General features: G+C 38.0%; 1 protein-coding gene across 1 annotated transcript in view; it reads left to right on the top strand.

Annotated features, from left to right (window-relative positions):
- Positions 1 to 27,420, top strand: part of LOC121422351 (TPR repeat-containing protein DDB_G0287407-like) — a 63,797-nt gene extending 36,377 nt beyond the window's left edge. Inside the window, exons 13-25 of the mRNA XM_041617339.1 lie at positions 324 to 460; positions 1,423 to 1,591; positions 2,299 to 2,394; positions 2,920 to 3,074; positions 9,548 to 9,641; positions 10,723 to 10,878; positions 11,643 to 11,767; positions 12,371 to 12,515; positions 13,099 to 13,210; positions 13,764 to 14,001; positions 14,793 to 15,000; positions 15,809 to 16,033; positions 17,053 to 27,420. Of these exons, the coding sequence (XP_041473273.1) occupies positions 324 to 460; positions 1,423 to 1,591; positions 2,299 to 2,394; positions 2,920 to 3,074; positions 9,548 to 9,641; positions 10,723 to 10,878; positions 11,643 to 11,767; positions 12,371 to 12,515; positions 13,099 to 13,210; positions 13,764 to 14,001; positions 14,793 to 15,000; positions 15,809 to 16,033; positions 17,053 to 17,106 (1,914 nt within the window). The 3' untranslated portion in view covers positions 17,107 to 27,420. The remainder of the gene's footprint in view (positions 1 to 323; positions 461 to 1,422; positions 1,592 to 2,298; positions 2,395 to 2,919; positions 3,075 to 9,547; positions 9,642 to 10,722; positions 10,879 to 11,642; positions 11,768 to 12,370; positions 12,516 to 13,098; positions 13,211 to 13,763; positions 14,002 to 14,792; positions 15,001 to 15,808; positions 16,034 to 17,052) is intronic.
- The last annotated feature ends 212 nt before the right edge of the window (positions 27,421 to 27,632 follow it).

Below are 27,632 nucleotides of genomic sequence, written 5' to 3'. Positions count from 1 at the left end.
CTGTTCTTAACTGGATTTTAATGCTATTAGTATTAAAGAAGACCTTTCCACTGTTACTATAACTCATTTCATTTTCAGATTAAATGTGAACTGATAAAACATACAAAAACAGTCATAAGTACATTTTCATGAATTACAAGACAAGGCAATAAAAGAAAAAAAAGTACACGGAGGGGTACTTACAAGCATGAAGCCATATGGCTAAGGTAACTACAGCTAGGTTATGGAAAGCATGTATTGTTCTACTATCACACTTGTTCAATGGTTAAGATGATTGCATTTATATTTATCCTTTTCTAAACATGAACATTTTTTAAAATCAGGATCTGGATCAAAGGTTTGACACACCAGTCCCTCGCCGCATCGCTGATGAGTTACCATGGCAACTTGAGAAGTCCGGTCAGCTGGGTGAACTGGTAGAATGTCTTTCCTCCATGAACATGTTCTGTACTCTTTCAAAGTAAGCAGTCATAATGACTCATTAGGTGATTTCAAGTTCAGTGTTGACCTTTTGGTGTTGGTGTTTGGTCAATTTTCATTCGATTATAACACCAAGCATAAAATGAACATGGTCCTGAAAAGTCACTCTCTAGTTGTTGAGATGTCAATAATGCCTGATCTGGACCAGTTTTACTCAGAATAAGTCAGAATAGGTTTTGAAGCTTTCGGGAAGCAATCCAAATTGTGCTTCCAACACAAATGCCAAGACCAGACTTGAAATCACCCATTATTGTTTTTTCTTTTTAATGAAAATGGGACTATGCAAATCAGTCATGACATATTCATGAGCTATGGAGAGATGCATTGTAGTGGGAAGGCATGATTTCATAATCCTTCATATTGATGTACTCTGACATTAAAAGTTTTTCTGAATTTCACGCAAGGAGTTAGTATATCGTAAAGTAGCTGATTTATATTTGATTGCCCACAAATCTATTCAGGTCATAGGTACTACATTTTGTGGTTGCCCAAATAAATTTAGATCCAGAGCTCTAAAATCCTACAGCATGGTGAAAAAAAGTTTAGAATGCAATGTGCATTTTACCAGGGAGTTATCTGTAAAGTGCCTTCATTGACTCACTACACTTCATTCTCTACTCAAGAACAATTTGAAAAGAAAATGATCCCTAAAATCCTTTGACAATGCAATGAAAAAGAGTTTTCCTTTCAAATGTGCAGATTTGCAAATAATTTCTCCATCTCTGTATTTCATATACTTCAAGCAAGATGAAAAGAATTAAAAGGCAGTAATTAAAGATATGTAAATATGGTCTCCTGTTTCTATCAGGGGCCTTTTGCAGTAAATATTGTTGAATCAAATGCAACTCCAAAAACTGATCACAACTTGATCTTTAACCAACCATAAGCATGCATTCAGGACTTTGAATTTGATTTTTCATTCTGTGTGATCTCTCTACCAAGGGGCCAAACCAAGTATGATCTGATGAGTTATTGGACTACCACGAACCTCAGTGGGGATGCCATCATCGAGAGACTCCTGTCAGCGGTCGATGATCAGGTCACCTTGCTCTATCTTGAGAATGAGAAAGTAGGGAGGGGTGGGGACGCTGGAAAACCTCCAGCTCAACAGGTTAGGTTATGCATGATAAGTGCAATCAAAGATCATATCTCTCTTTGTTAGCTCTACAATTTGTCATTAGATTGTATTGTTTTCGACTTGGTATTTAATAATAAGATTATACAATTTATGATTTAGCATAGAAATGGAAAGGGAACTTACAATTTATATTGTAAGCCATTGAACATGATTTTATTTCAGTATGATATTTTTTGTCCATATCCATGCATGGGGCTTGATATGTTGGACTTATACTGACCACTAATGTCTGCTTAATTTGTTATTACAGAACAGTGTTGTGTCATAATATACCATTTGCAAAATGCAATATGAATTTATGTGCAATCCTACATGAAATCAACTCTTTTTTTTTTAAATATCCCTTATTTTTTAGCCCAAACTTGTAACTGTTGGTAGGGAAACATTTTGATATGGTAAACTTACATTATGTAATACAGTACAGATTGTGAAATTAGCCCTTTCAAGGAGACATATGTAGCTCTTCATTTTTTTACTTGTCATATTCACAAAATTAATTTGATTACCGTTTTTCTTACTCATTACAAAATCAGAGTTCTTTCAGTGCAGTACAGCTCGTGACTAGAAATTTGGGGTCGCTCTTTGCACTTTCATATCCTTTTTATCAGTGATGTTCAAATGAGAATTAGAATTGATTATGATTATTTTTCTCTTTCCATTTGAATGATTTCTTATTTTAGTTGATTCCACTGCTTGTGAGCTTGACTGACTTCTTAACTGACGCAGGTTACAGTTCATCCATGGAGCCAATGCTTCTAAGAGCCTTAAATATGCATGTGAGCATTTCGTATTCTTAAATTTGGAGAATTTTGTTTGTTTGTAATGCATGATATGTCAGCCTTATGTTGTTCTTAAACCTTTTCAGGACAACAAGACTTCTCTTCATTGCTAATCATAACCCACATCAGTGATCCTTTATTTCAATCACTGCTTCATTCATATAGCATGGAATGCCCCAGAGACAATGGTTTAATCGCTATTTGGGGTTCTTAAAGCCTTTCTGATTCCCCCAAAAGTGTTGTTTTCTTTTCCAGTTTATTACGACTTATGAATTTGTCTGCCTGAGAACTGTTTCGGTTAGGATAATAGGACATTTAAAGAGTATATTTTAGTAGATACACCTGAAAGTTTTACTTCAAATTTTACTCTTATCTGGCACCTACATTAAATAAATATTTGGGAGATGAAAAATAGCCACAAAATCCATTGACATTGTAGCTTCCAAGTGTATTTCTCTTGTATAGTCACCACTGTAGCTACATTTGACTATTTTTATTTCTCTTTGTATTGTTTTAATACAGAAAAGCCAGTACACAGATGCTGATATTGAGAACAGCGTTGATGCTCTGAACTCGTACTGTGAGCTTCAAACCAAACTGGCTGTTCACTATGCCAGTGCCGAGAAGTTGGATCAGGCTTCTAAGATCCATTTAGAAACACTGGCATTGAGAGAAAAGTAAGGGAATACATTATTACGCCCTCGCCCAAAGTAGGTGGTTTGCTGGAGGCATTGTGATTTATGATCTTCCTACTCTCATCACGATAACTGAAGAAATGTTTGATATTTTAACTTCAAACTTTGATCATGTTTGTTTATCGGCGTGTTTCTTCATAAAATCATTAAATGGTATTACCCAAAGTATCCAGAATTCCGTAAAACTACCCTGTAGAAACAGACGAGATGCGGTTTATTGATAAACCGCATCGCGCAAAATACAGTTTCTCATAACCATCTCTGGGGGGTTGTTATTGCCGCTGTGTTAGTCCATTTTTACCTTTCTGTAGAAACACATGGCGAAAAAGCGTATCATATCTGGCAGAAGTGCATGAACCAGGAAGTGCAATTTCGCAGTATATTTGCACGTTCTGGCCTTTTAGATCTTGCCAGCTGACATACCACAATGCTTTGCTAGGTCATAGGTTGAATTTCTCATTTCCGCTCGCTCTGTAGCAACAGCCTGGTTTAAAGGTGATTTTTTCTATTCCGGAAAAAATTAACCATTTTTAACGATTCCCTGTAGAAACACGTAGGTATCAAGACCAAAGTTCATAGAGGTGACGTCTTGTTCTTGCAATGATTAAAAGAATCATTGAAGGGACAAATTTCAACCTTGTATCATGTGTGCATATGTGAGTGACAAGGATCTGGGGCCCGTTTCATAAAGGAATTGCAACTGTTGTAACTTTGCCATTATGGCAACTACCATGTTAAACTTTATTGTGATTGGCTGCTTAGCCATCTTACCATGGTAGTTGCCATTATGGCAAAATTACAACAGCTGTAACTTCCCTGATTAGATCATGTGTCACAATGTTGCAGGGTTGCTTTTCGCAGAAGTCATTTAAAAGATGGTTGTGTGATATATTTCAGGGCCCTGTCTTCCAAAGAGTTCCGATTAATCCAGTCAATAGTAACTCTATGGAAATCCATCATTGTCATAATTTTTTCTACAGAAAAAAAAAAAAATTTTTTTTTTTTTTTTGTTGCTCCGACTGTGAGAGAAAGTCAACCTTTTGAATACTCTCCTGATTTGGACTTGTTTTAACTGGATCCCTACATTTGTGTTGGTTCATTTTTATACCAAGCCTTTTAATAAGTATTGAGGATCTTGCAGGACAAGGATGGTGCTTTTATATGTGTTATTTCAGGAGAACCATCAACTTTTTGTTTTCTGACTCCTGTTCTCAAAGCTACATGGTAGCCATACTTGAATTTCACCATGCACATTTACTTTGCACTCCACAACCTATAGCCTGCATTCAACCTTTAAGAGGATTACCTGTGTGATTACCTCTGTGTGAACACAAACAATTACATTCACGATCATTGTTATCTCACTTTCACAATGGAGTGGTTTAAGTTTCTTCCTTTTGTCATCCTGACCATTTTTGTGTGTACTGGACTACAAGATAATCAAGTAACTCACTACTCTTGTTCTATGCATAATTCAAGTACCTTCGACAACATTAATGTGACCAGGCACTTTCGATCTCGTATACCCTACTACAGTAATACCACTGCAACTTTTCAAGTTGCATTACTGGCTTGTGGTGATATACAGTCAAACCCAGGTCCCCCAGTCAACAATGAAAGAGATCATTGTGTAAACTCACATAGGACTATGCTAAACTGCCGACTGCTTAATGCTCGTAGTTTGGGCAACAAACTACAGGAGTTACAAGTCTTGGCTAAAACTGAAAACTTGGATATAATTTGCATTACAGAAACATGGTTAAACTCAGATTTTCATGATAGTGAGCTTTTAGACACGGATGCTTATCAAATCTATCGAAAAGATCGAAATCGAAATGGAGGTGGAGTATTATTTGCTTGTAAATCTGACTACCAGGCCACTCGTCGGGAAGATTTTGAAATACCCAATTGCGAAATGCTGTGGGTTCAAATTGCTATGCCGAATTCTCAAGGAAAATTGCTGATTGGGGTGTGCTATAGACCTCCATCTTCTAAGGTGCAATTTAATGAAGCTTTTGAAAACTCTCAATCGTGTTGTCCCATATATTTCTTCCTACAAGGCAATTCTCTTGTGTGGAGATTTTAATCTCCAGCTACCGATTACGACTTCTGAAGATGATGTACCTAATTTGAATAAAAACACAAGGGAAATTATAGACATAACCTCCTCACTTGGCATGTCTCAGTTGGTATCCTTTCCCACTCGTTCTGATTCCCTACTAGATCTTGTTTTCTGCAACGACCCCGATCTGATATCCAATATGAACCCTGGTCCACACATTGGCAATAGTGACCACGAAGCTGTTTGTTTCTCTATCAACTTTCAGCATTCTCAGCAAACGCTTCCTCGTCTGTTTCATCAGTTCCACAAGGCTGACAAGGCTGACTTTCAGAGAACAATAGAATGCATCCCGTGGGATCTTTTTTTTGACAAAGATAATATTAACGATACGTACGATAACTTTAAGTTATTGATCCATGCAGCTGTTAAAGATGTTGTTCCCATAGCGGTATCAAAAGGGAAACGCCGAACTCCTTGGATTACCCAAGAAATTGTTAACCTCTCAAGAAAGAAGAAACGTGCATACAGAAAAGTGAAGAGATGTAAATCTGCAACTGGAAATCCTGTTGTAATCGAAAAAAATAAGAGACTCTGGACTAAATATCAAGAGATTTCTCGAGAAGTGAAGCGCGTATGTAAATCTTCATACAATGACTATGTACACAACCTTGCCATAAATGCCAACAATGATCCGAAACGGTTTTGGTCGTTTGTTAAGGCGAAACGTCGAACTTGTAATGTCAACAACTTTGTTTATAATGGTAACTCGTATGATTCTGCTGATATGATCGCAAAGGCATTTAATGAGTTTTTCTGTAGCAATTTTTCTGATTGTACTGGATCTGTTTCCGATGTTAATGACATGACCAATAATTGTAATGCCCAACATGTTGGTCTAACCCCTTTCTCACAAATTCAGATTGAAAATGCAGATGTTCGAAAAACAATTGAGAATCTTAAATCTTCCAAACCTCCTGGCCCAGATGGTGTTTCCCCGGCATTTCTCAAACTTGCCGGTAATTCAGTTGTCCCCATTCTAACTCGCATTTTTAATTTCAGTTTGAATCTAGGCACTGTTCCGAATGATTGGAAAGCTGCTCATGTTATCCCTCTGCATAAAAGTGGCAAACGGTCTTCAATTGAAAATTACCGACCTATTTCACTCACATCTGTACCATGTAAACTCCTTGAAAAGATTATAGTGCGCAAACTAATTGATTTTTCTTTGGACCATAAAATCATCCCTGACACTCAACATGGGTTTTTACCTAAGCGGTCTTGTGCTACGCAAGCCACGATTCTGTTTCACACCTGGGCAAAAACTTTAGATCGCACCTCTCCGCCGAGAGTAGATGCAATATTTCTAGACTGGTCGAAAGCGTTCGATAAAGTGAGTCATTCGGTACTTATTCGTAAACTACACAGTTTTGGGGTATGTCAGAATGCTTTGAAATGGATCTGTTCTTTTCTTACAAACCGGGTCCAGCGTGTTTTGTTCCAAGGTGGTCAGTCGGATTGGAGTTCTGTAACTTGATTTCTGCAGGTACTTGCTTGCCCCAATATGCTGACGACACAGTGCTTTATCGCACAATATGTACCCAGAATGACATTGAAGTTCTCCAATCTGACCTAGACTCCATAATCATTTGGTGCAATAATAATTCCATGGAATTGAATGCATTGAAATGTAAGATAATGCACATTACTAGATCTCGAAAGGTTATTACAGATCAATACTTTGCTGGTAACCACGCTCTCGATGTTGTTGATTCTTATAAATACCTTGGCTTGGTTTTTTCACATGATTTGACATGGTCAAAGCATGTGAATCTTGTTGTATCCAAATGTTCCAAACTATCAGGATTTATCCGCAGAATCGTGAATTCACGAAATCCTTTCATTCTGAAACGTTTGTTCTGTTCACTTTGTCGGCCTATAATTGAATACGGTATACCAGTCTGGCTACCCCATCAAAAAAAACACATATCCTCTCTTGAAGCTGTTCAACGTCGTTTCACCCGCTTCTGCTTTCCTTATGATCAAGCAAATTCACTCTCTTATGATGAAAGATTACACAGCTTAGAACTCCCTCCATTGTATAACAGACTGGTCTACCTATCTACCGCCTTTGTTGTAAAATCGTTGTTTAGAACTTACGACATACCTACTCATATCTTACCCAGGCCAAGAACTCGGAACTGTCACAAGCTACTCTTCATCCATGAATTTGCACGATGTAATGCCCTGAAATTTTCTTGTTTCTTTTCTTTCCCCAGATTCTGGGAATCTATTCCTTCAGAGATCTTTGCCTTGGTGTATCTGTCACTCCTTTCCTTAATGCTCTACGTGAACACTTATTCTCCATGCCTCCAATTGAATCTGCGTTTTAATGGGACATGCAGATCTTGTTTTTGTCTTGTCTCTGTTTAGACCTCTCCAATTTCTTTCTTTCCCTCCCTTCATCTTACTTCTCTCTGTTTTTATCATTCTTTGCAGGCTAAATGGCACGTATTTAGCCTTATATACTTGGCTTCAATATTGTACCCTTTGTTATGCATTTTGTTAATTACTGCCATGAAATTATTTGCTCTTGCACCGTTCATTATGTTTATTCCTATGCTAGTTTACCAACTGTACTCATGCAGATTTTTGTATGTCGATCATGCTTCGTCTCTTTATTGCCCCTCTCTCTCTCTTTCATTTCATTCTACCCCAGTTCTCAAAACTCTTTATTCCTCTTCTACTTCTTCTCTCTCCCTCCCCATCTCTCTCTCTCTTTCTCTCTATCTCTGAATATTGTATACATGTATTTGACAGTAACTTTGATGCTATATTTTTGCTTTTCGTGTTACTTTGTAGCATGATAGTTATTGTCAAGTTCGTCTATTGTTTATTTTCTGATATTTTAACATTTACGTTTTTACAATATATTATACAATTCCACCTCCTCAGGCTTTACTATATATCTGATAATTGTTTGTTTAAATAAATACACGAACATTCCATATTGACTGGATATTATAATTACACATGAAAACAAACACTCCTTATTGTTAGGTTTTTGTTTTAATAAGTAATGTGTCTAAACATACATGTATATTGTCATTTTATACCGATTTTATTTTTGTATATTTAATTTTGTAAACCCCGATTAGTGAGGAGAGCTTCATAACAGAAACTAGTTTTTCTTTTAGTCATCCTCAGGCACTAGTCGGTGGTAATTTCTCCTTGTACTTATTCTTGATGTCTTTTGCCTGGAAATAAAATAAATAAAAAAAATAAATAAATGTCCTTTTTGTCTCACCTGCATAGCAGAGTGAGACTATAGGCGCCGCTTTTCCGACGGCGGCGGCGTCAACATCAAATCTGAACCTGAGGTTAAGTTTTTAAAATGACATCATAACTTAGAAAGTATATGGACCTAGTTCAAGAAGCTTGGCCATAAGATTAATCAAGTATTACTGAACATCCTATTAGAGTTTCATGTCACATGACCAAGGTCAAAGGTCATTTAGTGTCAATGAACTTAGACCATGTTGGGGGAATCAACATCAAAATCTTAACCTGAGGTTAAGTTTTTGAAATGTCATCATGACTTAGGAAATATATGGACCTAGGTCATCAAACTTGGACATAAGGTTGATCAAGTATCACCAAACATCCTGCATGAGTTTCACGTCACATGACCAAGGTCAAAGGTCATTTGGGGTCAATGAACTTTGGCCGATTTGGGGGTATATATTGAATTACAATCAAAACTTTGAAAGTATGTTGGTCTAGTTCATAAAACTTGGACATAAGAGTAATCAAGTATCACTGAACATCCTGTGTGCATTTAAGGTCACATGACCAAGGTCAAAAGTCAATGAACTTTGGCCATAATGGGGGTATCTGTTGAATTACCATCATAACTTTTCAAGTTTATTGATCTGACTTTTGAAACTTGGACATAAGAGTAAGTATCACTGAATATCGTGTGCAAGTTTCAGGTCACATGATCAAGGTCAAAGGTGATGTGAGGTCAATGAATTTCGGCAACATTGGGGGTATTTGTTAAATTACTATCCTATCTTGGTAAGCGTATTGGTCTAGTTCATAAAACGTGGAAATAAGAGTAACCAAGTATCATTGAACATCTTGTGCGATTTATAGTAGTTTTCAAAGTCAGCACTGCTGCTATGTTGAATCGCGTGATGCAGGTGAGACGGCCAGAGGCATTCCATTTGTTCAACAAAGAGAAGCACAGTGAATTTTCAAGACAACAATGAATGCATGAATATGCATCATAGTTAAAAGATATTTGAACAAACATGCATAGTAGATGTTGATGTTGCTGGATGTCCAAAGAATTGCAGGGATATAACATAGATGAGATTTTTCTGTTTTTTCTTAGGCATGTTGATCGAGTAGAGAGAGGAAAATCCTACATAGCTGTGATCTTGAATAACCTTGGTTATATTTGTTTAGTGGAGCACAAGTTTAAGGAGGTAATATTTCAATAAATCAGAGCTTTTATAAGTTATAAAGAGATTATCTTGTAACCTGTAAAATGGCAACAAATATTTTCTTCCACATTGAAAACATTCTGAGTGATTGCATGTGGAGAGCTAAAGAAATTCAGCACTTTGCAAATTATTTTTTAAATTGATAATGAATGGAAAGTAAAGATAAATGAAAGGAAAGAGTATTTCATCAGGCACTATTTGATACCTTTTTTGTGGATTACATTCATTCTATATATGAATAAAAAGCATTGTTCTGAGAGTTTACAAATGACCTTTTGTCAAATAATACATGGAATTAAATTTTTTGTTTGATGTTTGAGGCTTTGAATAAAGCTTTCCTCATTGACACTAATTGATTTTAACACTTTTTCAATCATTACTTATTGTTCATTGATGCATGATTGCATTGCACCAAAATGCATTTTACTTAACATTTATTTATTAATTTGTTTAATATTGATTGATTGATTCATTTATTTTATCTATTTATGTAGTAAACGTTTATTTTTTAAGTGTGCTCCCCGTTTTTTCATCTCTAATAATTGAACAGAGGCAAAAAGACCATAATGACCAGCACTATAAAATTATGACATAAAGCAGACCTTTAACGTGAGAAAATAATGAAAGTGCAAAAGATGGAATCATTGAACTGTGCAAATCTATAATCTATAACCTTTGCATTTTCATATTTAAACATTAGTGGAAACCCGATTTCCCTTTTTCTTCTTTGAAGTGCTTCTCTATTCATTCTATTGGGGCATTATCTATCTGTTGTTGATAGTGCGTAGGTTTAACCTGAACAGAGGGATGTTTCATTAGCTTTTTATAAATTACGAGTGACTTTACTGACAACTGGTGATCCTTTCTTGTGGTAAATGATGCACACCATATTTGCATAGGTGTTGATTCAATTCCTATTAAAAAAAAGCTTTGATCACGAGTCATTCGTAGAATCACTCATAACTTACAACCAGCTTTATAAAACACCACCCATAATAGATACAACCTGCCTCAGACATTTGTACAAATGAATATTTGATTGCCATTTGTTACAATTGACTAGGCTGAGGGGCACTTCCGTCGAGCAGTTGAGCTCCATCGAGAGGTGCATGGAAACAACAATGATCTTGTGGCTTCTGCAGTCAACAATGTTGGAATGGCACTGTACAGACAGGGGCAGTTCAAGGAAGCTGGTCAATTCCTTGAGGAATCCCTTAAGGTATAGCTTCAGTCATATTTGCATGAATTCACAAAGATGATTTTGAACGGCTTGAAACAGTTTGTGCAGATTTCATGCTTTGATTACACTCAGCGCATGTATTGGGAAAGCGTCCAAGTCATATTTTTATCACAGCTAGTGCACTTAATGGACACATGCTATTAACGTTACCGCATTAATGAGCCCACTCTCTATCTTAGTGACCTCAGTTTGAATAAACAGTTGGCTCACTAATGCAGTAACCTTTAGTAGCAAGCTTGAACACAAAAGCAATCATTAATGGAAATAATATTAATAGTGAATGAAATATGCATAAATCTTGGATTAAAAACCACAGATTAAAAACCATGTTGTGAATTCAGTCCATTGCTTCCTCAATACCTGACCCTAAATTACCTTGACCTTGACAGTTAATCAAATTGTAAATTTCTGGTATGTTTTCCAATGATCAATGTTAATGAAGATGATATTGGTCATGGTGAATATTGTTATACTCTTTCGCATTCTGCAAACCCATTGCTTTATTTGAAGAGTTTGAACAGCAATAACATTCCACTAGCCAAAAAACTCAGACAAGAGTGAAAAGTATCGTTTGTTTGGAGATACACTGTTCAGTGGGCTTGGATCCAACAGCTACACACAGTCATGTGCAATGATGTTCAGTCATGTTCACAATTTGTGAGTGTGTTGTGCCAAAGCGCGATGTACGTAAAATGCAACAAAATTCCTTGTAGGTTGAAAGTTTGCAATCTTTTGTGTCTCAGATCTACGAGGAAGTTTACCTAGGTGAACTGCCACCTGATGTAGGAGGAACTCTTCTCAACCTTGCTATGTGTACAGCTAGACAGGCCGACAAAGGCTTGGAAGACGTAGAGCCCCTCTATCAAAGGTTTGTTCTTAATTCTAGTTCAATATTGATATCTATTGTTAAACAGAGAGGTTCAAATTTTTAAAAGGAAATATTTTAACTGCTATTATGATTATTCAGTAGCCTATATAAAGATTTGAGATCACTTTTATGTCAATTTACTCTGCATTTATTGCTGTGTGAGAAACAAGTATTACATATTTAGGTTACAAAAAATAGATTTATTGACTACATTATTTTATAAACAAATTTTGATAAAAAATGTTGGATTGTGTGAGTAATGACTTTCCATTCTTTTCGCCTACATGTATTTTCTAATGCAAAATAAGATTTTTCCTAGAAATATGAATAAGAAAGTGGATAGTTACTTGACATAACAATTTTTGTCTCACCTTCATAGCTTACATAAGATAAAGGCTTTGCTGTATTCAAAGGTCAATTAAAAAAATGTTTGATATTTCAATTTTACAAACTCAACACTTACAATATTGGTTTGCATAAGCATAATGTAGGCAAGACAGCCAGAGGAGTGCCATTTGTCTATTTCAAGCATGTGGCATGTATGAGATTTCACAATTTTTTTCTTCTAGCTTATTTTGTGTGTTTAAAAAAAAATTCTTACAGAGCTTTAGAGATCCGAATGAATGCGGTCGGGAAGAACCATCCAACAGTAGCCCAGACGTACCTATCCTACGGCTCTTACCTCATGAGGGTGGACAAACTAGAGAGGGCACTTTCAATGACGAAAGATGCCCTAGAAATATCAGAGGTGAGAGAATGTGTATGTCTTTACTTAGAAATATATCACAGAGTGTAATGTGTGATTGATTGGTTGGTCAAATGGTAATAACAAATTTGTTGCTTTTTAGAAAAGATTTTGCCGAAGTTCTCATCGATACCATGCATTCCTATTAATTTTCTGCATCTATTGTATTTAATTTTAATCACGTTTTCAAAAGCATTTTCTATTAAGAAATCTTATGTTAATTTGTTTTCAATTTCAACCGAACAAAGTCAACCTTGGAATATAAAGGAAAAGAAGCAAATAAAAATGATGTCATGGTGAGCAATCTGGCGAGCAGAGTTTGCTGATGGTTTGTCAGACTACATTCCCATTGTGTATGCCACCAAGCTGTGAATGTGGCTGAACTCGGTCAAGAAGCAGAAGTTTTGATACTTGAATAGTTCGCCTGGGGGATGATTTAGTTTTGTCTTTGCTTGAAAGAGAGAAAGATGGAGGGAAGCGGGTATGGTGTCCTCGATGGTTTTCATCATGGATGCCTCAGAAATGATAGTTGGTCCATTACCTTCTATAACAGCAATAATGATTTGCTCTACTCTTTTGCCTATAGATTGCGAGTGGGCCTGAACACCAGGACACACTGATGACTCTTGAGAACATCGCCCTGGCGTATGTCAGCCTCAACAAACCAGAGGAAGCACATCCATACTACAAGAGAGCAGGTATTCTTTTCTATGTGACAAGTCGTCGCTGGCCTGTTTTAATAATAATTAGACTTATATCGTGCCAAATCCACTCAGTAGAGTGCTCAAAGTGCCTTTTAGGAAATTATAAAAGAAATTAAGAAGAATTGAAGAGAAATGTTTTCAGGTATTTGAAAGTTTCAGAGGTCGAGCACTGTTTGATGTTTTCAAGGAGGCAGTTAAAACCTTTGTATCTTAAAATTAAAAAAAAACTTTGAGGGTATTTTAAAAAGCTGTATTTCATTAATATAGCAATGATGGCAACCTCATGTCTGAAAAGAGTCCCCTAATTCTATAAAGAACTTTTTTCAAGGCAAAGTAATGTAAACTCTGAATGTAAGCTTTTTAGAGCTGTCCTCAAATTGTTCAATTTTTGACATACATGATTTGATTCAAGGTTCATGAGGTCAACGGTCAATGATATCCTGGCAAATTGAATATTCTGTTCTTGCAATGACATAGTAATCATCAATTTAGGTGATTCTTCTTTAAACTTTACTCATTATTATGTTGTGACTTCTCCTCTGACCAGGTGAAGCGCTCCACAAGCAGGGCCGGATGGAATTCTCTCACCCCTACCTGAACAGCTCTATGATCACATACTATCTGTCTTCTGACCGGGAAGGGGATGCACATGACGCCCTCATTCGTGTCATTGGAACATCGTTTGTGTCCCCGAGGGACTATGCTGCTCTTGATTACCTGGATAGCCAGTTAGCTGAGAAGCCATCAAGACCATATGAGCACTCCGTAGACTGCGGCTTGGAAAAGTGAGTGTTCGTTTAATTAATGTTTTATGAGTTACTTGTACATGTGATTGACTCGAGTCCATGCACGTCAATGCACACATAGGCCCGTATTCTGAAGTCCAGTTTAACTTACATGTTGGCAGGGCTCAACATTACAAGAGGCCCTGGGCAACCCCAAAAAAAGAGTTGAGCCACCAAAATCCTCTAAAAGCCAACATTTCATGGCCCGGATGGGCTACCAAAGTTTTGATAACTTGTAATGTTTTCTCTAGTTTTAGGGCCACTAAATTTCTTTGCGGGCCACCGAAAATATGAAATTGATGAATTTGGTGGACCGATCTGGCTACCAAGAAAAAAAGTTAGTGTGGAGGCCTGACTTAGGCCATGGTCTAAATCTGTGCTAAGATTAAATTGGCAGATGGGTGTTGGCATTGACACATATGCCAAACCCCATTCCTTATGGTCAAGCAGAAGAGTATTGGACTCTTGTTTGAACTGTACCGCCAACTTGCAGAGATGCCAAGTTCAAAGACCAGCTATGCGTGAGATTTTCTGTGAATCTGAGTGAGATCACATACATTGTGTACAAAGTATATGGGGATAGGCTGTGATAGTTGTGTGAGACAGAGATTTGAGGGTATGAACAAGAGTCCAAAATGCTTGAGTCTCACGCATAATGCGTGAGACTTGGTAGCTCTGCAACTTGCTGCCTTTCTACCAGCCAGGTGACAAACCTTCTTTACAGTATAGGTTTTGTTTTAGAAGAATTTGCAACTGTACACCAACATTACTATTCGTATTTCTGTCAATAGATTTCCAACGAGTACAATGCTCCTGGGACGCAAGCTTGCCCAGCTAGCCCCATTGGGCAAGGCAGATGAGATGATTGCAGTGCTTGAGAAGGGTAGCTTTGATGTAGGAAACTACAACAGTGCATACGCTGAGTTTGTTGAGAAGGATCAAAGAGAGAATGGATTAAAGATTCTTGAGCGAGCTGTGGAAAAATTCCCAGAGGATGTGGTAAGTTGTAATAGTCTACTTGAGGTTTACCAAGTCCATTTGCTAGTTTAGTCAACTTGGACGTAGGTGTGTTGCAAGAATATAATTGCAATCAATTTCAAATATTCTGTTGCGATTTTGTGAATGATGGATCAATTTTACTTGAAGGAAATCAGATTATACTCCTTGTTTCAAGAAGCAGGTCAGCTCCCAACTGCAAATTTGCAATTAATAACAAGATTTAGGGACCAAAAATAGACTTGCAAAAGTTTCTTGCCACACCCCATTTGCTAATCATTCAACCCTAACTCTCCCGGGTATTTTGATTCTTTTCATTCCGGGGGGGGGGGGGCATTATGGCCCTTAAGATCTCAGCAGCGGATTGCGCAATCACAACAAAAATTTGCATGATGTAGAGAATGCCGTAATCTATGCAGTTGCATTGGTAAATTTCACTGAATTCATATATTTTTATTTTATGTGAATTAATTATGCTAATTTATTCATGAAATCATACTTTTTGCTCTGATGCACTAAATAAAGTGATGAAAATATTCTTTATAGCATTCCTAACAATTGTGAATGAAAAAAATTCTGGTACCAATACCGATTTCTTATGTATTTTATTGTTTTTTAAATTTCTTATGTATTTTATTGTTTATTTTATTTCTTATGTATTTCTTTGTTTTTTTTTTACTTTTTTATTGTTTTTTCGATGGAAATCGTTCCATACGTAATTCTGATCATAAGCAAGGCAAAATTAAGACCTAGTGCTTCACATTTCTTAAACTGTTGAATGTCCTTTGTTTCACTCATATTCATGATTTAGATCATCAGAGAGAATCTTGCCAAGGGTTATTTCTGTTACAAACGACACGGAGAGGCTGCCGAGGTCCTGGGCCAGGCTCTGAGACTTGACGAAGAGAACCTGGACCTAGTGCTGCTCAGGGTGAGGGTGTTGGCCCTTGATAACCAGCTTCTAGAGGCCCAGGACCTCATACAGGTTGGACTGATGATTGCAGAAAAGAAAGGTGCAGTGGAAGCTGAGGCTAAGGTGAGAAGAAAGAGCTGGCTCCCGTTTCATAAAAACCTATTATTGATGTAATGATAACAAATGCACAATCCCATAACAAATTTACCCATTAGCCAATCAGGCTGAATGGTTTCAGTAGCTTTTAATTGTTACAGCAAATTTGATATTTTACAGTTTGTATGAAATGGGCCACAGGAAGAAAAATGAGAGAGTCATGTCGAGGTTTTGTGGGGACTAATGGCAATTTCGCCCCATGAATGTTAAAAAAAATCTCTGGAAACTCAAAAAGAAGCCCTGGAAAATCTACATTTATTGCTATGTTAATGCTTATCCAATATTACAGATTTGGGTAGTAAGTGATGACAAGTAGACCCCAAAACTTAAATGAAATATATATCTATCAGAGCTACCAATTCTCACGCATTATGCGTGAGACTCGCGCATTATGCGTGAGACTCAAGCATTTTTTACTCTTGTTCATCCCCTCAAATCTCTGTCTCACGCAACTATCACAGCCTATCCCCATATACGTTGTACACAATGTCTGTGATCTCACTCAGATTCACAGAAAATCTCACGCATAGCTGGTCTTTGAACTTGGCATCTCTGATATATATTTGGTCTATGCATGCCATCCATTAGCTATTAATCTTTCGATTCACCAGCATCAGTCTTGCTTCATACATGCATGTAGGAGTATAAATTATCATGTGAAATGATTTGGTGATCACCTGGTTAAAGATGCTTTGCTTTTCTGTTTATGAATATGGCATTTTCTTACAATGAATTATACATAATCATAGTGATCAACTGGGGCTTTACCTGATATATGCTTCTTGGAGTCATCATTAGCTTTTCCTATCTTATATTTGTCTAAAAATTGATTTGACTGAAGAGCTATTTCACGGCAAACCCCTTTATCTCAAGTAATTTATATGACAACAGCCCTATATTCTCATGAATTGAATTCATCTTTCTATACCTATATTCAATACCAGAATGCAATATCTTAAGTTATTTCATGTCTGTGCTTTGTTTAGTTGGAGGATTTTCTTCGGGTCCTCAATGAAGCTCTCACAAGCACTGCAGAGTAGTATGTCATATCATGGTCAGGACTTGACTAAAGCTGGAAGATCTGTGGTCAGGACTGGTCTTAACTGGAAAGATCTGCATCACGACAAGTTGAAACTGAAAGATCTACAGTCAACATCTGATGTGTGAAGGACAAGTCTGGTCTACATCATCTGGAAAGACGTCATCTGCCGGAGTTGAAAAATTGCCACCATATCAAGTAACAAAGATCTATACATTGTACCAACCGAGATAAGTAGTTTGTAGTTGAGGTATGAATCTTGGTAAGTTTGTGATGTCAGGTATTAGATTTCATGTCATAACTGAAGAGAAATGACATTTGGTTTGTTCATTCTTTGTTATTGCAAATCCATTTATTGTAGATGGAAGATCTCATTGGGTATGCGTTTGTATAACATGCTGTATGAACATGTCAGGAAATGCCTCTTCCCTAAATGCACCATAGGCATCAAGGGAGTGGGTCGTTCGTCCGTCCGTCTGTATTATTTTGTGAACTCGATATGTCTAGAACCAAAGGACAGATTTGAGGAAACTTCATCATTCGTTAGATCAACAGAAAAAATGGTAGATCTTGGTAATGTGGTTCCCAAGATTTCCCAAAGAGCCTGTCAGACCTTAGTAATATTTATAAGTTTATTCAAAAAACTAATTTGAGTAATCATTGAGTATGGCAGGGTGTAACATGGTTCTTCTTTGCACTGTCCAAGTCAGGTAAGATTTTACAAAATATTCTATTGCAATGATCAGTCTTTGTAAGTGGCAAGTTATGTTCAATGATGCAATGTGTGAATTGATATTCTGAATCTGAAATAGTGATAATATGCAAGATTTATATCATAGCACTTAATACAATGTTTCTATTACGCGCTGCATACTATTACCCTTGCTATAGCACGGCTACCCTGATCAAGCGCTTAAGCATTCAAGGAATTCTTACCGGGTACCCATTTACTTACCTAATAAGCGAGTTCAGTATAACACTGTACGCATGCACGAATCTCTTGATGGCTGTGTCGAGTATACATGAAGAAATCGCACCATCTGGCACCACTCACACCCATCTGATGCTGCACCTGGCTGTAGTATGAGTGTGACTTTTTCAGGCCACAGACACCTGAACCATCGCAAGCGATATAGCACCAAGATCAACTTTGTCTGCCAAAACAAACAGTCCACAATCTACCACTTTGAGTTGATGATGATTTCCACTAATGGCCCATATGTATGCTTTTCTTGCCTCCTCCATTTCTTGTCCATACTTTAGAGCAGGCAACGATGGATCTACAGTTTCACAACCCATGATCTTCTTCACGAGTGCAGTGGTGTCGACCCGTTTGACAGTCTCATCTCACGAATGTTGCTTAGTCATCACTGCATGGGCAACTGACCCTGTCACTCTCCCCCTCCGATGTTTACTCCACTCTTCGTTGCTGGCTTGCCCACGAGTTGCGTGCTCAAGGTCCTTCCCCTCGTCTTCAGAGTAGTTTGGTAAACCCTGAATGAATGCTTCCACAGACGAAACAGCAGTCAAAGTACGAAGGGGAAGTGGAATGTGGAATGTTTCTGGCTACCACACCCTCTTCATGATCCACATTGATATCTGCCCAAATGTCTGCATTAAACTGATAATCCTGTTCCTGTTGAGGCATTTCCGTGTCAATACATTTGAATACAGCTGCATCTTGGAAGAACAGGACGAGGGCATGTGTTATTGTCTTTGTTGACGTTGGATCTGATGTTGAGCGGACAGCAAGCGGGGAAAATAACTGCCGTGCTCGGGGATTGATGCCTTCACTGTCTTTGACAGACCCTGCATTTTAATAAAGAAAAAGAAAATTAAAAATACAGAATAAAGTAGTGCTCAAAATCCAAGAAATTTTTCTTAAATGTAAATAATAGATACATTCAAACACAAACAGTGCACTGCTTTTAATTAAAATTTATTGCATAATGATTGATTGTAAACTTCAATTTTTTTCGTAGTACTTGGGGTATTCTAGACCCAAGAATATCCGATCATCTTCATTACTGTTACTGTTAAATTGTTTTACATCAATTATGAGCAGATGCTCTGGAAGTGGAGCAAGCACTCTCGCTCTGCCCTTCACCTGAGCCACCACTCTGGATAGGTGCGCTTGGGTTCGGGCGAGCATTTGTCGCTGCTCCCACTATGCTGCTGACCAGAGATCAGAGACGAGGAGCAGTGCTCTGCCCCCCTTTGGCTGGCTACCAGGCCTGCTAGCACTGGGCCCTGCTTCTTCGGACCAGTGAGGAAACTCTCCTCTATCCCAGAGTGCACTGGCCTCTTCCTGCGCCTGGGAACATCTCCCTTGCCCAGATTGCAGCGGACTTCCATGAGTCCTGAACACCTAGCAACCCAGTCAGTTTGCCCTCTTTCACTTCCACATTCCAATCGCTAGCCTGGCCCAGAAAAACTAGCAAATGAAATCAACACTTAAGGAATGTAAACAATGGAAGAAGGCGAACAAACTTATTTACTCAAACAAATCTCTATTTTCCATCCCGTTATTATAACTCTCCCCTACTGAATCGATCTGTTCCATAAGATCGCCAAAAAATAAGGGAAAAATTAAGGATTTGTTGATACTGACGGTCGTCCATCCATGACACTTGCAATTTGTCATAAACGATATAAACATTCAAATATCGTTCTATATTTATGCCAAATATTGTTATTTCAAAATCTTCCTTTTTTGGCAAATAAATTGCATGTATATTCATTGTACCTGTATCTTCTTCAATTAAGAATAGGATTTGGAGGGCTTCCCATCAGGGGAATGTCAACGTATAGGCATTGGGAAGTGGATGACCCAAGCTTCCTACTGCTTCATCGATGACATCACCCCTTCAAAGATGAATACTCTAGACGCCTGAAAAAATTGAATTGATAGGTTTAGTTACAAATTCAACCTCTAAACATCAATTAAACCTTCATTATACCTCTTATGCACAACTAGTTATGTCAAAATACTACATAGACATACATGTACAGTAGTAATAATAGCAATGATACATGTGAAAAGTATAATTATCCATATCCGTATCTGTATCCACCTTACAAAATTAAAAACCAACAGCAGTAAATCTGGTCATCTTATAAAAAACTATAGATAACCTTAGTTAAAAAGTGCATGTTTCATGTCCAAAGTGATTACTGAAAAAAATCTTTTGCATCAGCATACTCGTATAATGCCCTTGTGGAAGTGCTTATTAATCAATTGAACATTAATCAATGGATGGGTTGTAATTGTAAATCATGAACAATCAACTTCAGGCATTACAAATCAACCATGAACATGTATCATAAACAGTAAACATTAAATATTTTGATATTGGACAGCATGCATGCACATGTTAACCTCGCTCTGCTATCGTTACCCATGAGGTTTGACAATGGTCACAAATAATGATGTTTATTCTGAAAGTTACTATTTATTATTTTATGTGTTATACTTTCAGAATTATTACTTTACAGTGTTTTAATGTACAATTCATCATTTGCTGCCAAACAGATGACATAGTGCACCTCTAGGGTAAACCTCCACATTAAAAAGATAACAATTGTTTAAAAAAAATCCCTTCTTTCATTTGTTCAGATTTTACAAGTCCTTTTACATGGACAAAAAATTAACCCACACATTACTTGTTTTCTACCATTTACCAAGACTTTGGGATGATGTCAAAACTACCATCAGAGGTGGATATCCCATGCCTCCTCCAGTTCCGTTTGACACCATCCTGCCGTCTGATATGTAGTTTTCCTATAAGGACAAATATAATTACATATTTACAGCTTAATTAATATGACAAAATATATTAAATGATCCTTGTCGGCAAACCAAACTGGGCCAGTCAATCAAGAGAACCAAGCAATCATACATATAACCCACAATCACTGATGTACATCATTCATCCCACAATAATAAAAATTAATTACATCAAAAAATGTGTCTGACAAAAACTTACTATTCTACGTAGGGTACGTAGGTATAGCTCCTTCCGCCTCTCTGTCAGATGCACTCCATCAAGAATATGATGGGGTGCATCCGGCAGGGAACGGTGCTCCCAAACCCAGAGCATGTCCCTGTGGAAAGATTCAACAGACAAAAGCCTGTTGAACCTCTCCACACGGAGGTTATACTCTGAGAGGGAAAGTGCTGCACCCATGTAGGCCCTAGTCCTTGGGAGGACTGGGAGGGCAAAAATTGCAGTTGGGGTATCTCCTATTCCCCCCAAACCATCTATGAACTGTAGAAATTGTGCAAGCACAGTTATTGGGTCCTGACAACACAGATCATTTGTGCCCAAATCTAAAATTAATATATCTGGCTTGCTTGCCTGAAGGACCTTCACATATTTTGTATTATGTAGTATTCTTTCAAAGTTGAGTCCCCCTTCTCCAAAACTTCTCAATATTAGTTCTTTACCACCTACTTCCAAATTCATGCCCCTTACCCCACTCCCTACTAGTCGCTTCACAAGAGTTTGGGGGCTCTTCATGAAAGGGGGAGAGTGCAAAATGTAGACTTTCTGAAGTCAAGAAAGTCAAACACACACAATTAGAAGATAGACAAAGTGAAAGCAAGAGTCAGGACAGGAAAAGGAGGAAACTTAGATATACTTACAAATACGTCGACGACACACGGGACATCGCCGGCGAACATCGCAGCAAACAGTCAGTAAAAGTATCAGTACCAGTATCAGTATCAGGATTAGTTGGGTGAACTTGGATGTGAGCGCGTGGTTGGAAATCCCCAAACCCGGAGCAGCAAGTGTTGAAGGAGGTCCTCACCGATGCTGCCCAGATCCAAATAATGAAATTGTCATCATCATAAATGATTGAAGGCGGAGTCCAGCCCAGAGATCCAAGGAAAATTTAATTTTTTTACTTAGAATTTAAATTACTTTATTTCTTTTTCCTTAATCTCAATACGGACCTAGGTAAGTTGTATGGATTAGAATGAATGCCTTTACTTTGTCTTTGAGATCTCCTCTGGACGACACCTCCACTTGTTCTGCCTCTGGTTAGACCAGTACTCTCCCCTACTGTTTCTGTAGTTACTCTTTCTGGTACTAGAACATATTCATCCTCAAAATCTTGTCTAGAATCCTCGTAGCTAACAATGGTTTTCCTTCTCTCATCAGAATTCAACCCAAAATCTTCCCTATTTTGGTCAACCACATCTGATTCAGAAGGTACTTTCCTTATAAGCCTATGATTCACTATCTTTGAATTACCTCCATTAATAGGTCGGATACGATAAATATCCTTAGTAGGATTTATCCAAGCAACAACATATAATTCATCAAAATAAACATTCTCCAACTTGTGTCTTTTACTAAAGTCACACTTCTTTAAGTAAACAAGAGATCCTATGCCCAGGAGAGGGGGACTTGCAGAGATATTTGCATCAGCTCGGGCCTTATTCCGGGCTGCTACCTTGTTAGTTCTTTCTCTGACAACCTTTTGAGCCCTCTCAACCAACTCGGCTTGTTCTTTAACAAAGTCTTGTTCCCATTCTACATCAGACACACCCAACAAATGATCTAAAGGAATACGCTCTTTCCTACCAAACATAAGAGCAAAAGGGCTGACCCTCGTAGTTTCGTGGGGGGTGGTATTGTACATGTAGACAAGATGAGGCAATAATTCAGGCCATCTATGTCTATCATGCTGATCCAGCGATTTGATTAGGCCAAATAAAGTCCTATTGAATCTTTCAGCCTGAGCATTACCCTCGGGATGATATGGTGTTGTATGAGTCTTAGGTATACCATAAAGCCTACATAATTCTTTTATCACCTGACCTTCAAAATTACGTCCCTGATCACTATGAATTCTATTTGGAATTCCATACTTTGTGAACCAGTGCTCTCGTAGAGCTTTAGCTCCTGTTGAGGCGTGTTGATTTCTACATGGGATTGCCTGAGCTAATTTCGTATATACATCTGTAATAACAGTACATCCTCAAATCCTCCCTTACCAGGATCTAACTTAACAAAATCAATAGCAATAATTTCCAATGCCATTAGATGTCTCATAGGGGTTCTTACCCGAGGCTCTATCTCCTTTGCCTTAGCACATTTAATACATCTTTTAACATAAAATTCTATATCATGAGCCAGGCCAATAAACTCTTGACCTAGCTAATTGTTCAGTTTTATTTCTACCTTGATGTCTCCATTCATCATGACATCCAACTAAAATACTCTTACGCAAACACTGTGGGAGTAAAATTTGAAATATACTACCAAATAAAGGATCAAGGACCTTCCTTCCTAATATTCCATCTTTATCAGTAAAATTAGACCATTGATATAACCATTGTTTCAAACTATCTGGTTCAGAAAAACGTGTGGGATATTCATCCCCCGGTTTCCAGTTTGCTCTCTACCGTTCCCACACAAATCTCAGTTCTGGGTCCATTTTTCTGCATTTGAATGAGTTGTTCAGGTGAAAAGGAAGGAAAAAAATTAGAAAAAGTGGGACCTAACAAATTTTCCTGGTCAGAAACACCAGACTTCGATTGGATTTCCTCGGATGCAGTTTTACATAAGTGAACCTTAACAGGCGTAGACTGAGTATATGAACTAATTATCTCTTCCATGTTATTCTTTTGTTCTGATTTATTAGACTTGTTTGGTTTTGGATATCGACTTAAGGCATCTGCACAATGATTTTGAGAGCCGGACTTAAAGCGGACATCAAAATTGCTAATTGAGCTACCCAGCGCATTTCTGTTGCGCCTAACTTAGCTGTCTTAATATGGGACAAAGAATTATTGTCTGTATAAATAATAAAAGATGAACCTAACAGGTAGTCCCTAAACTACAACAGCCCATTTTAGAGCTAACAGTTCCCATTTAAATGAACTATAATCTGGGTAATGTCCTTCAGCACCCCTTAATTGTCTACTTGCATAAGCTATTGGGTGGGTCTTCCCATCCACGCCAACTTGCATTAAGCATGCGCCCAATCCTTTTAGAGAGGCGTCCACCTCGAGCACAAAAGGTTGGGAAAAATCAGGATAAGACAAAATAGGAGCTTGAGTAAGTGCAGATTTTAACAACTGAAAAGCTTTATCTGCTTCTTCTGTCAAAATAAAATTTATGCATTTTTGTTTCTTTCCAAAATGTTTCTGAAGTAGTTCAATATACTTTTAGTATCTAATGTCCCCGAAAAACAACTAACTTCTTTACGTGCTGCACCTTCCAAATTTGCTTTGATTATGCCGCACTTTTGAGTTTCAGAGATTCGATATTGTTCACAATAAAGATCTATCTCTTCTAACCATTCGGTAAGGGAAATGCCACCTTGTCCAGAAAATCTCTCAAGTCTGGTACTTCTACCACTAGGGGTAAACCTACACCCTTGTAATGCTCCGTTTAAACCGGTTACTAAATCTTCAACTAACTTTTCAGCCATAATTTTATTATGTATATGTAAATACTATTGAAAGGAGATGCAACCTCAATTACGATAAACCTTCAGTTATAACACACTTATTAAATAGTCTACTATCTAATTCTGGGAGAGAAAGGTAACCAATCGAACCAGACGCAGAACCTAGGAAAAAAAGACATTTAGTTAAAATTGTGACATGTGTAAGTCCAGACCACAATAAACATTGGGGGTCTGATATAAAAGTAATCACAAAAAAATTCTATATAGATTTTCTAAAGATGTATCTTCATGTGTTGCCAAAGAACACTACCAGAATCTAGACTTTTACTATTATTATTCTGTCTAGTGGTATATTTGCAGAATTTATTTGTGCTATCTCCTTCAGATCCCAATGCACACTAATGCAAAACAGACATAATAACAAACTGCATAGCTACACACATATCTTAACACATCGTCATGCTGAGAGGATAACAAGTTCATATCTTTTCAGATACATATCAAGCATATCTTATAGTTTGTAATATGAGAGTCTACATTAAATGTGAATGACTGTTCTGGAAAAATCTTAACAAGGGCTTCATAACATACCAGCGACTCCTGCTGCTTCACTCGCCAAGGCTATCGGCTTCCAAACGACAGTGCCAGCTTCCACCGTCGAAGTTATCGAAGACAGGGTCTACCACACCACGTCGATAACGAAGATGAAGGGCCGTGTCGAAGCGTTGGTTGGAAGAACAATGTCTCGGAGCTCCTCGATAGCGTCCAACTCCCCGAGCCGGACTAGCGCCTGCGGCCTTCAGTACCTAACCTCAATCCATCCTCATGAGACGACCAAAGGAAAAGCAATCGCCCTGCTGAGTTTCTTTACAGCCCCTTCCAAGACGATCCTCGTGCAGTTAAACGACTCCTCTCACCGCAGTGTAATGTGAAATCACCAGACTTCGTCAGTACCAACTAATCCGGAGGGTTTTAGTGGAAACCAGCTATGCTACCCCGTCAGGTCTATTTGCAGTGGTTTTCACAGGTCCCTCGACTCCTCGCTACAATGCAGCCACGCGTGAGTCCCAGGATGAAGGATTCTTTCTCCTGAGCTCAACGGCACATGTAAGGTCCCAACGTCGAAAACCTGGGCAATGTGGGGGCTTAATTCCAACCCCTGCAGCTGAATTTCTCTCTCCAACGTTAAAGTTAAAATAATATCATAATTCACATCCTCGAACAAAAAATAAGTCGGAACCGGTGACATGAAGTAAAGCTCTCCTTGTTGAATTTATCTCAATGTCCGATAAACATTGTGTTTATGCGTAAAACCAGACTGAAGGACTAAAACGTTTCACGAACATACTGAAGATGACGGTCGACCCCATTCGTACTACCAATTTTGTAGCGGCACAGCATTGCAAGACGGCTGGTGGCCGCCCACCGTCTTGCACTGCCCACGTACAAAAAAAGACGGGAGTCAAAAAATGACAAGTTCGATGAAGTTAAGTTGTATATCAGGTCTTATTCTAAATCAGAGTCAAATTACATGCTGGATAATAATATATGTCGCATCTCTGGGCTGGACGACCGACAACAGTACGAAAATTAAGCCGACATGGCCTATGGCAGCAAAACAAATCGGGAACGAAAAATTGCTCCTTGTCGACTAAACACTCTCCCTTTTATCCCCTTTTGGGTCAACCACCATGTCGCGAGAAAAGCCTGGCCCAGAAAAACTAGCAAATGAAATCAACACTTAAGGAATGTAAACAATGGAAGAAGGCGAACGAACTTCTTTACTCAAATAAACAAACCTGTATTTTCCATCCCGTTATAGAATGATGAGGAAAAAGGCAGGATTTACTGAAAAGGGGAAGAAGGGAGCCTGTAATGGGGACATAGAAGATACTGCTGTGCTGTACCAAGCCTTACAAGACCAATGTACCTGGCTTGCTGGCTTTGGGGTAATTTTTCATTTCTGCTGACTTCCTGCCAATTCCATGTTTAGTTTTAAGATAGCTATCCAATTGTCGTATGTTAATTTCACACAGTGGAATTTCTTTGTGGGAAGTTTTCTTTTGGGATTGTCCTTTCATTGACTTGAGAATTTATTTCACATCAACCTCCAAATATATAGTTTAGTTTCTTCCTTAGCTGCATGTATAATGCGTTTTTTTTTGGCACAGCCAAATATTTTTAGAGGAAAATCCTTTGTTGGCTCAGTTTCTGTCCGCAATTTTGATGAAAATGTCTGAAGCATCTGTACTCCGATCCATTTCCATTTCTTCCTGGTTTGCAGTGCAGAGGCTTTCTTCTCCATCAGTTATATAATATATTTTAGCCATGTCAGCAAGATGAGAGCTGGCATTGGAAACTGCACGGAAAATCCTTAATTTGTAAACGACTTTTGTCTTTTGTGTTTTCAGGGTCTGTGTTTTGGAGACACCCCATCTCCCCATCCCTATTTTTCACCTGATGTTTTCGGATGTCAAAATTCAGATCAAATTTGGATGTGCGAGTCGTGCCCCACCCCAATGCGAAACATGGATGGCCCACACAAATATTTGAATTGACTTGAGCCATCAAATCCAATACATTGTCTTTACCACCCCCACAGAACCTACCTACAATCCAGTGGAGAAAGTCTCCCCTCTTTTTCAATTACTCCACTGAAGGTGGGGCATCTTTTTTTTAAGTTTGATCAAAGATGAATGCTCATAGACATGTCGCTTAATATGAGCCAAGTTAAGGCTATAGCTATGGTAGGGACAATTATGTTTATGTCCTAAGTTGGACTTGCCCTTACCTGAGCTGGCACCAGGTGGTCAGGCTGTTCCTCGTGGGGGACACATTCCTGAACTTGGGAAATCTTCTTACTCCGTGCTATCTCTTGTCTTACTCCGTTTTGGAATTAATCCATCTGTAGGGATTAAGAGGATGTATTTAAGTTTACAATAATGCCAGAAACTTCCAGGGTTTTCTCTTTTAATGATTTATGATGATAAATATCAGGCATTAGCCATGTTGTAGGTGAATTATAAGACAATAAATAGTATGGCTTGTAGCCTCTTTTTTTTACCTTTGACTATAATATCCTTAAATTTAATTCACCCATTC

Source organism: Lytechinus variegatus, chromosome 10, assembly GCF_018143015.1.
Source record: "Lytechinus variegatus isolate NC3 chromosome 10, Lvar_3.0, whole genome shotgun sequence".
NCBI lineage: Eukaryota > Metazoa > Echinodermata > Echinoidea > Temnopleuroida > Toxopneustidae > Lytechinus > Lytechinus variegatus.
Note: the sequence above shows the minus strand (reverse complement) of the source record. Positions and strands in the feature narration are given on the sequence as shown.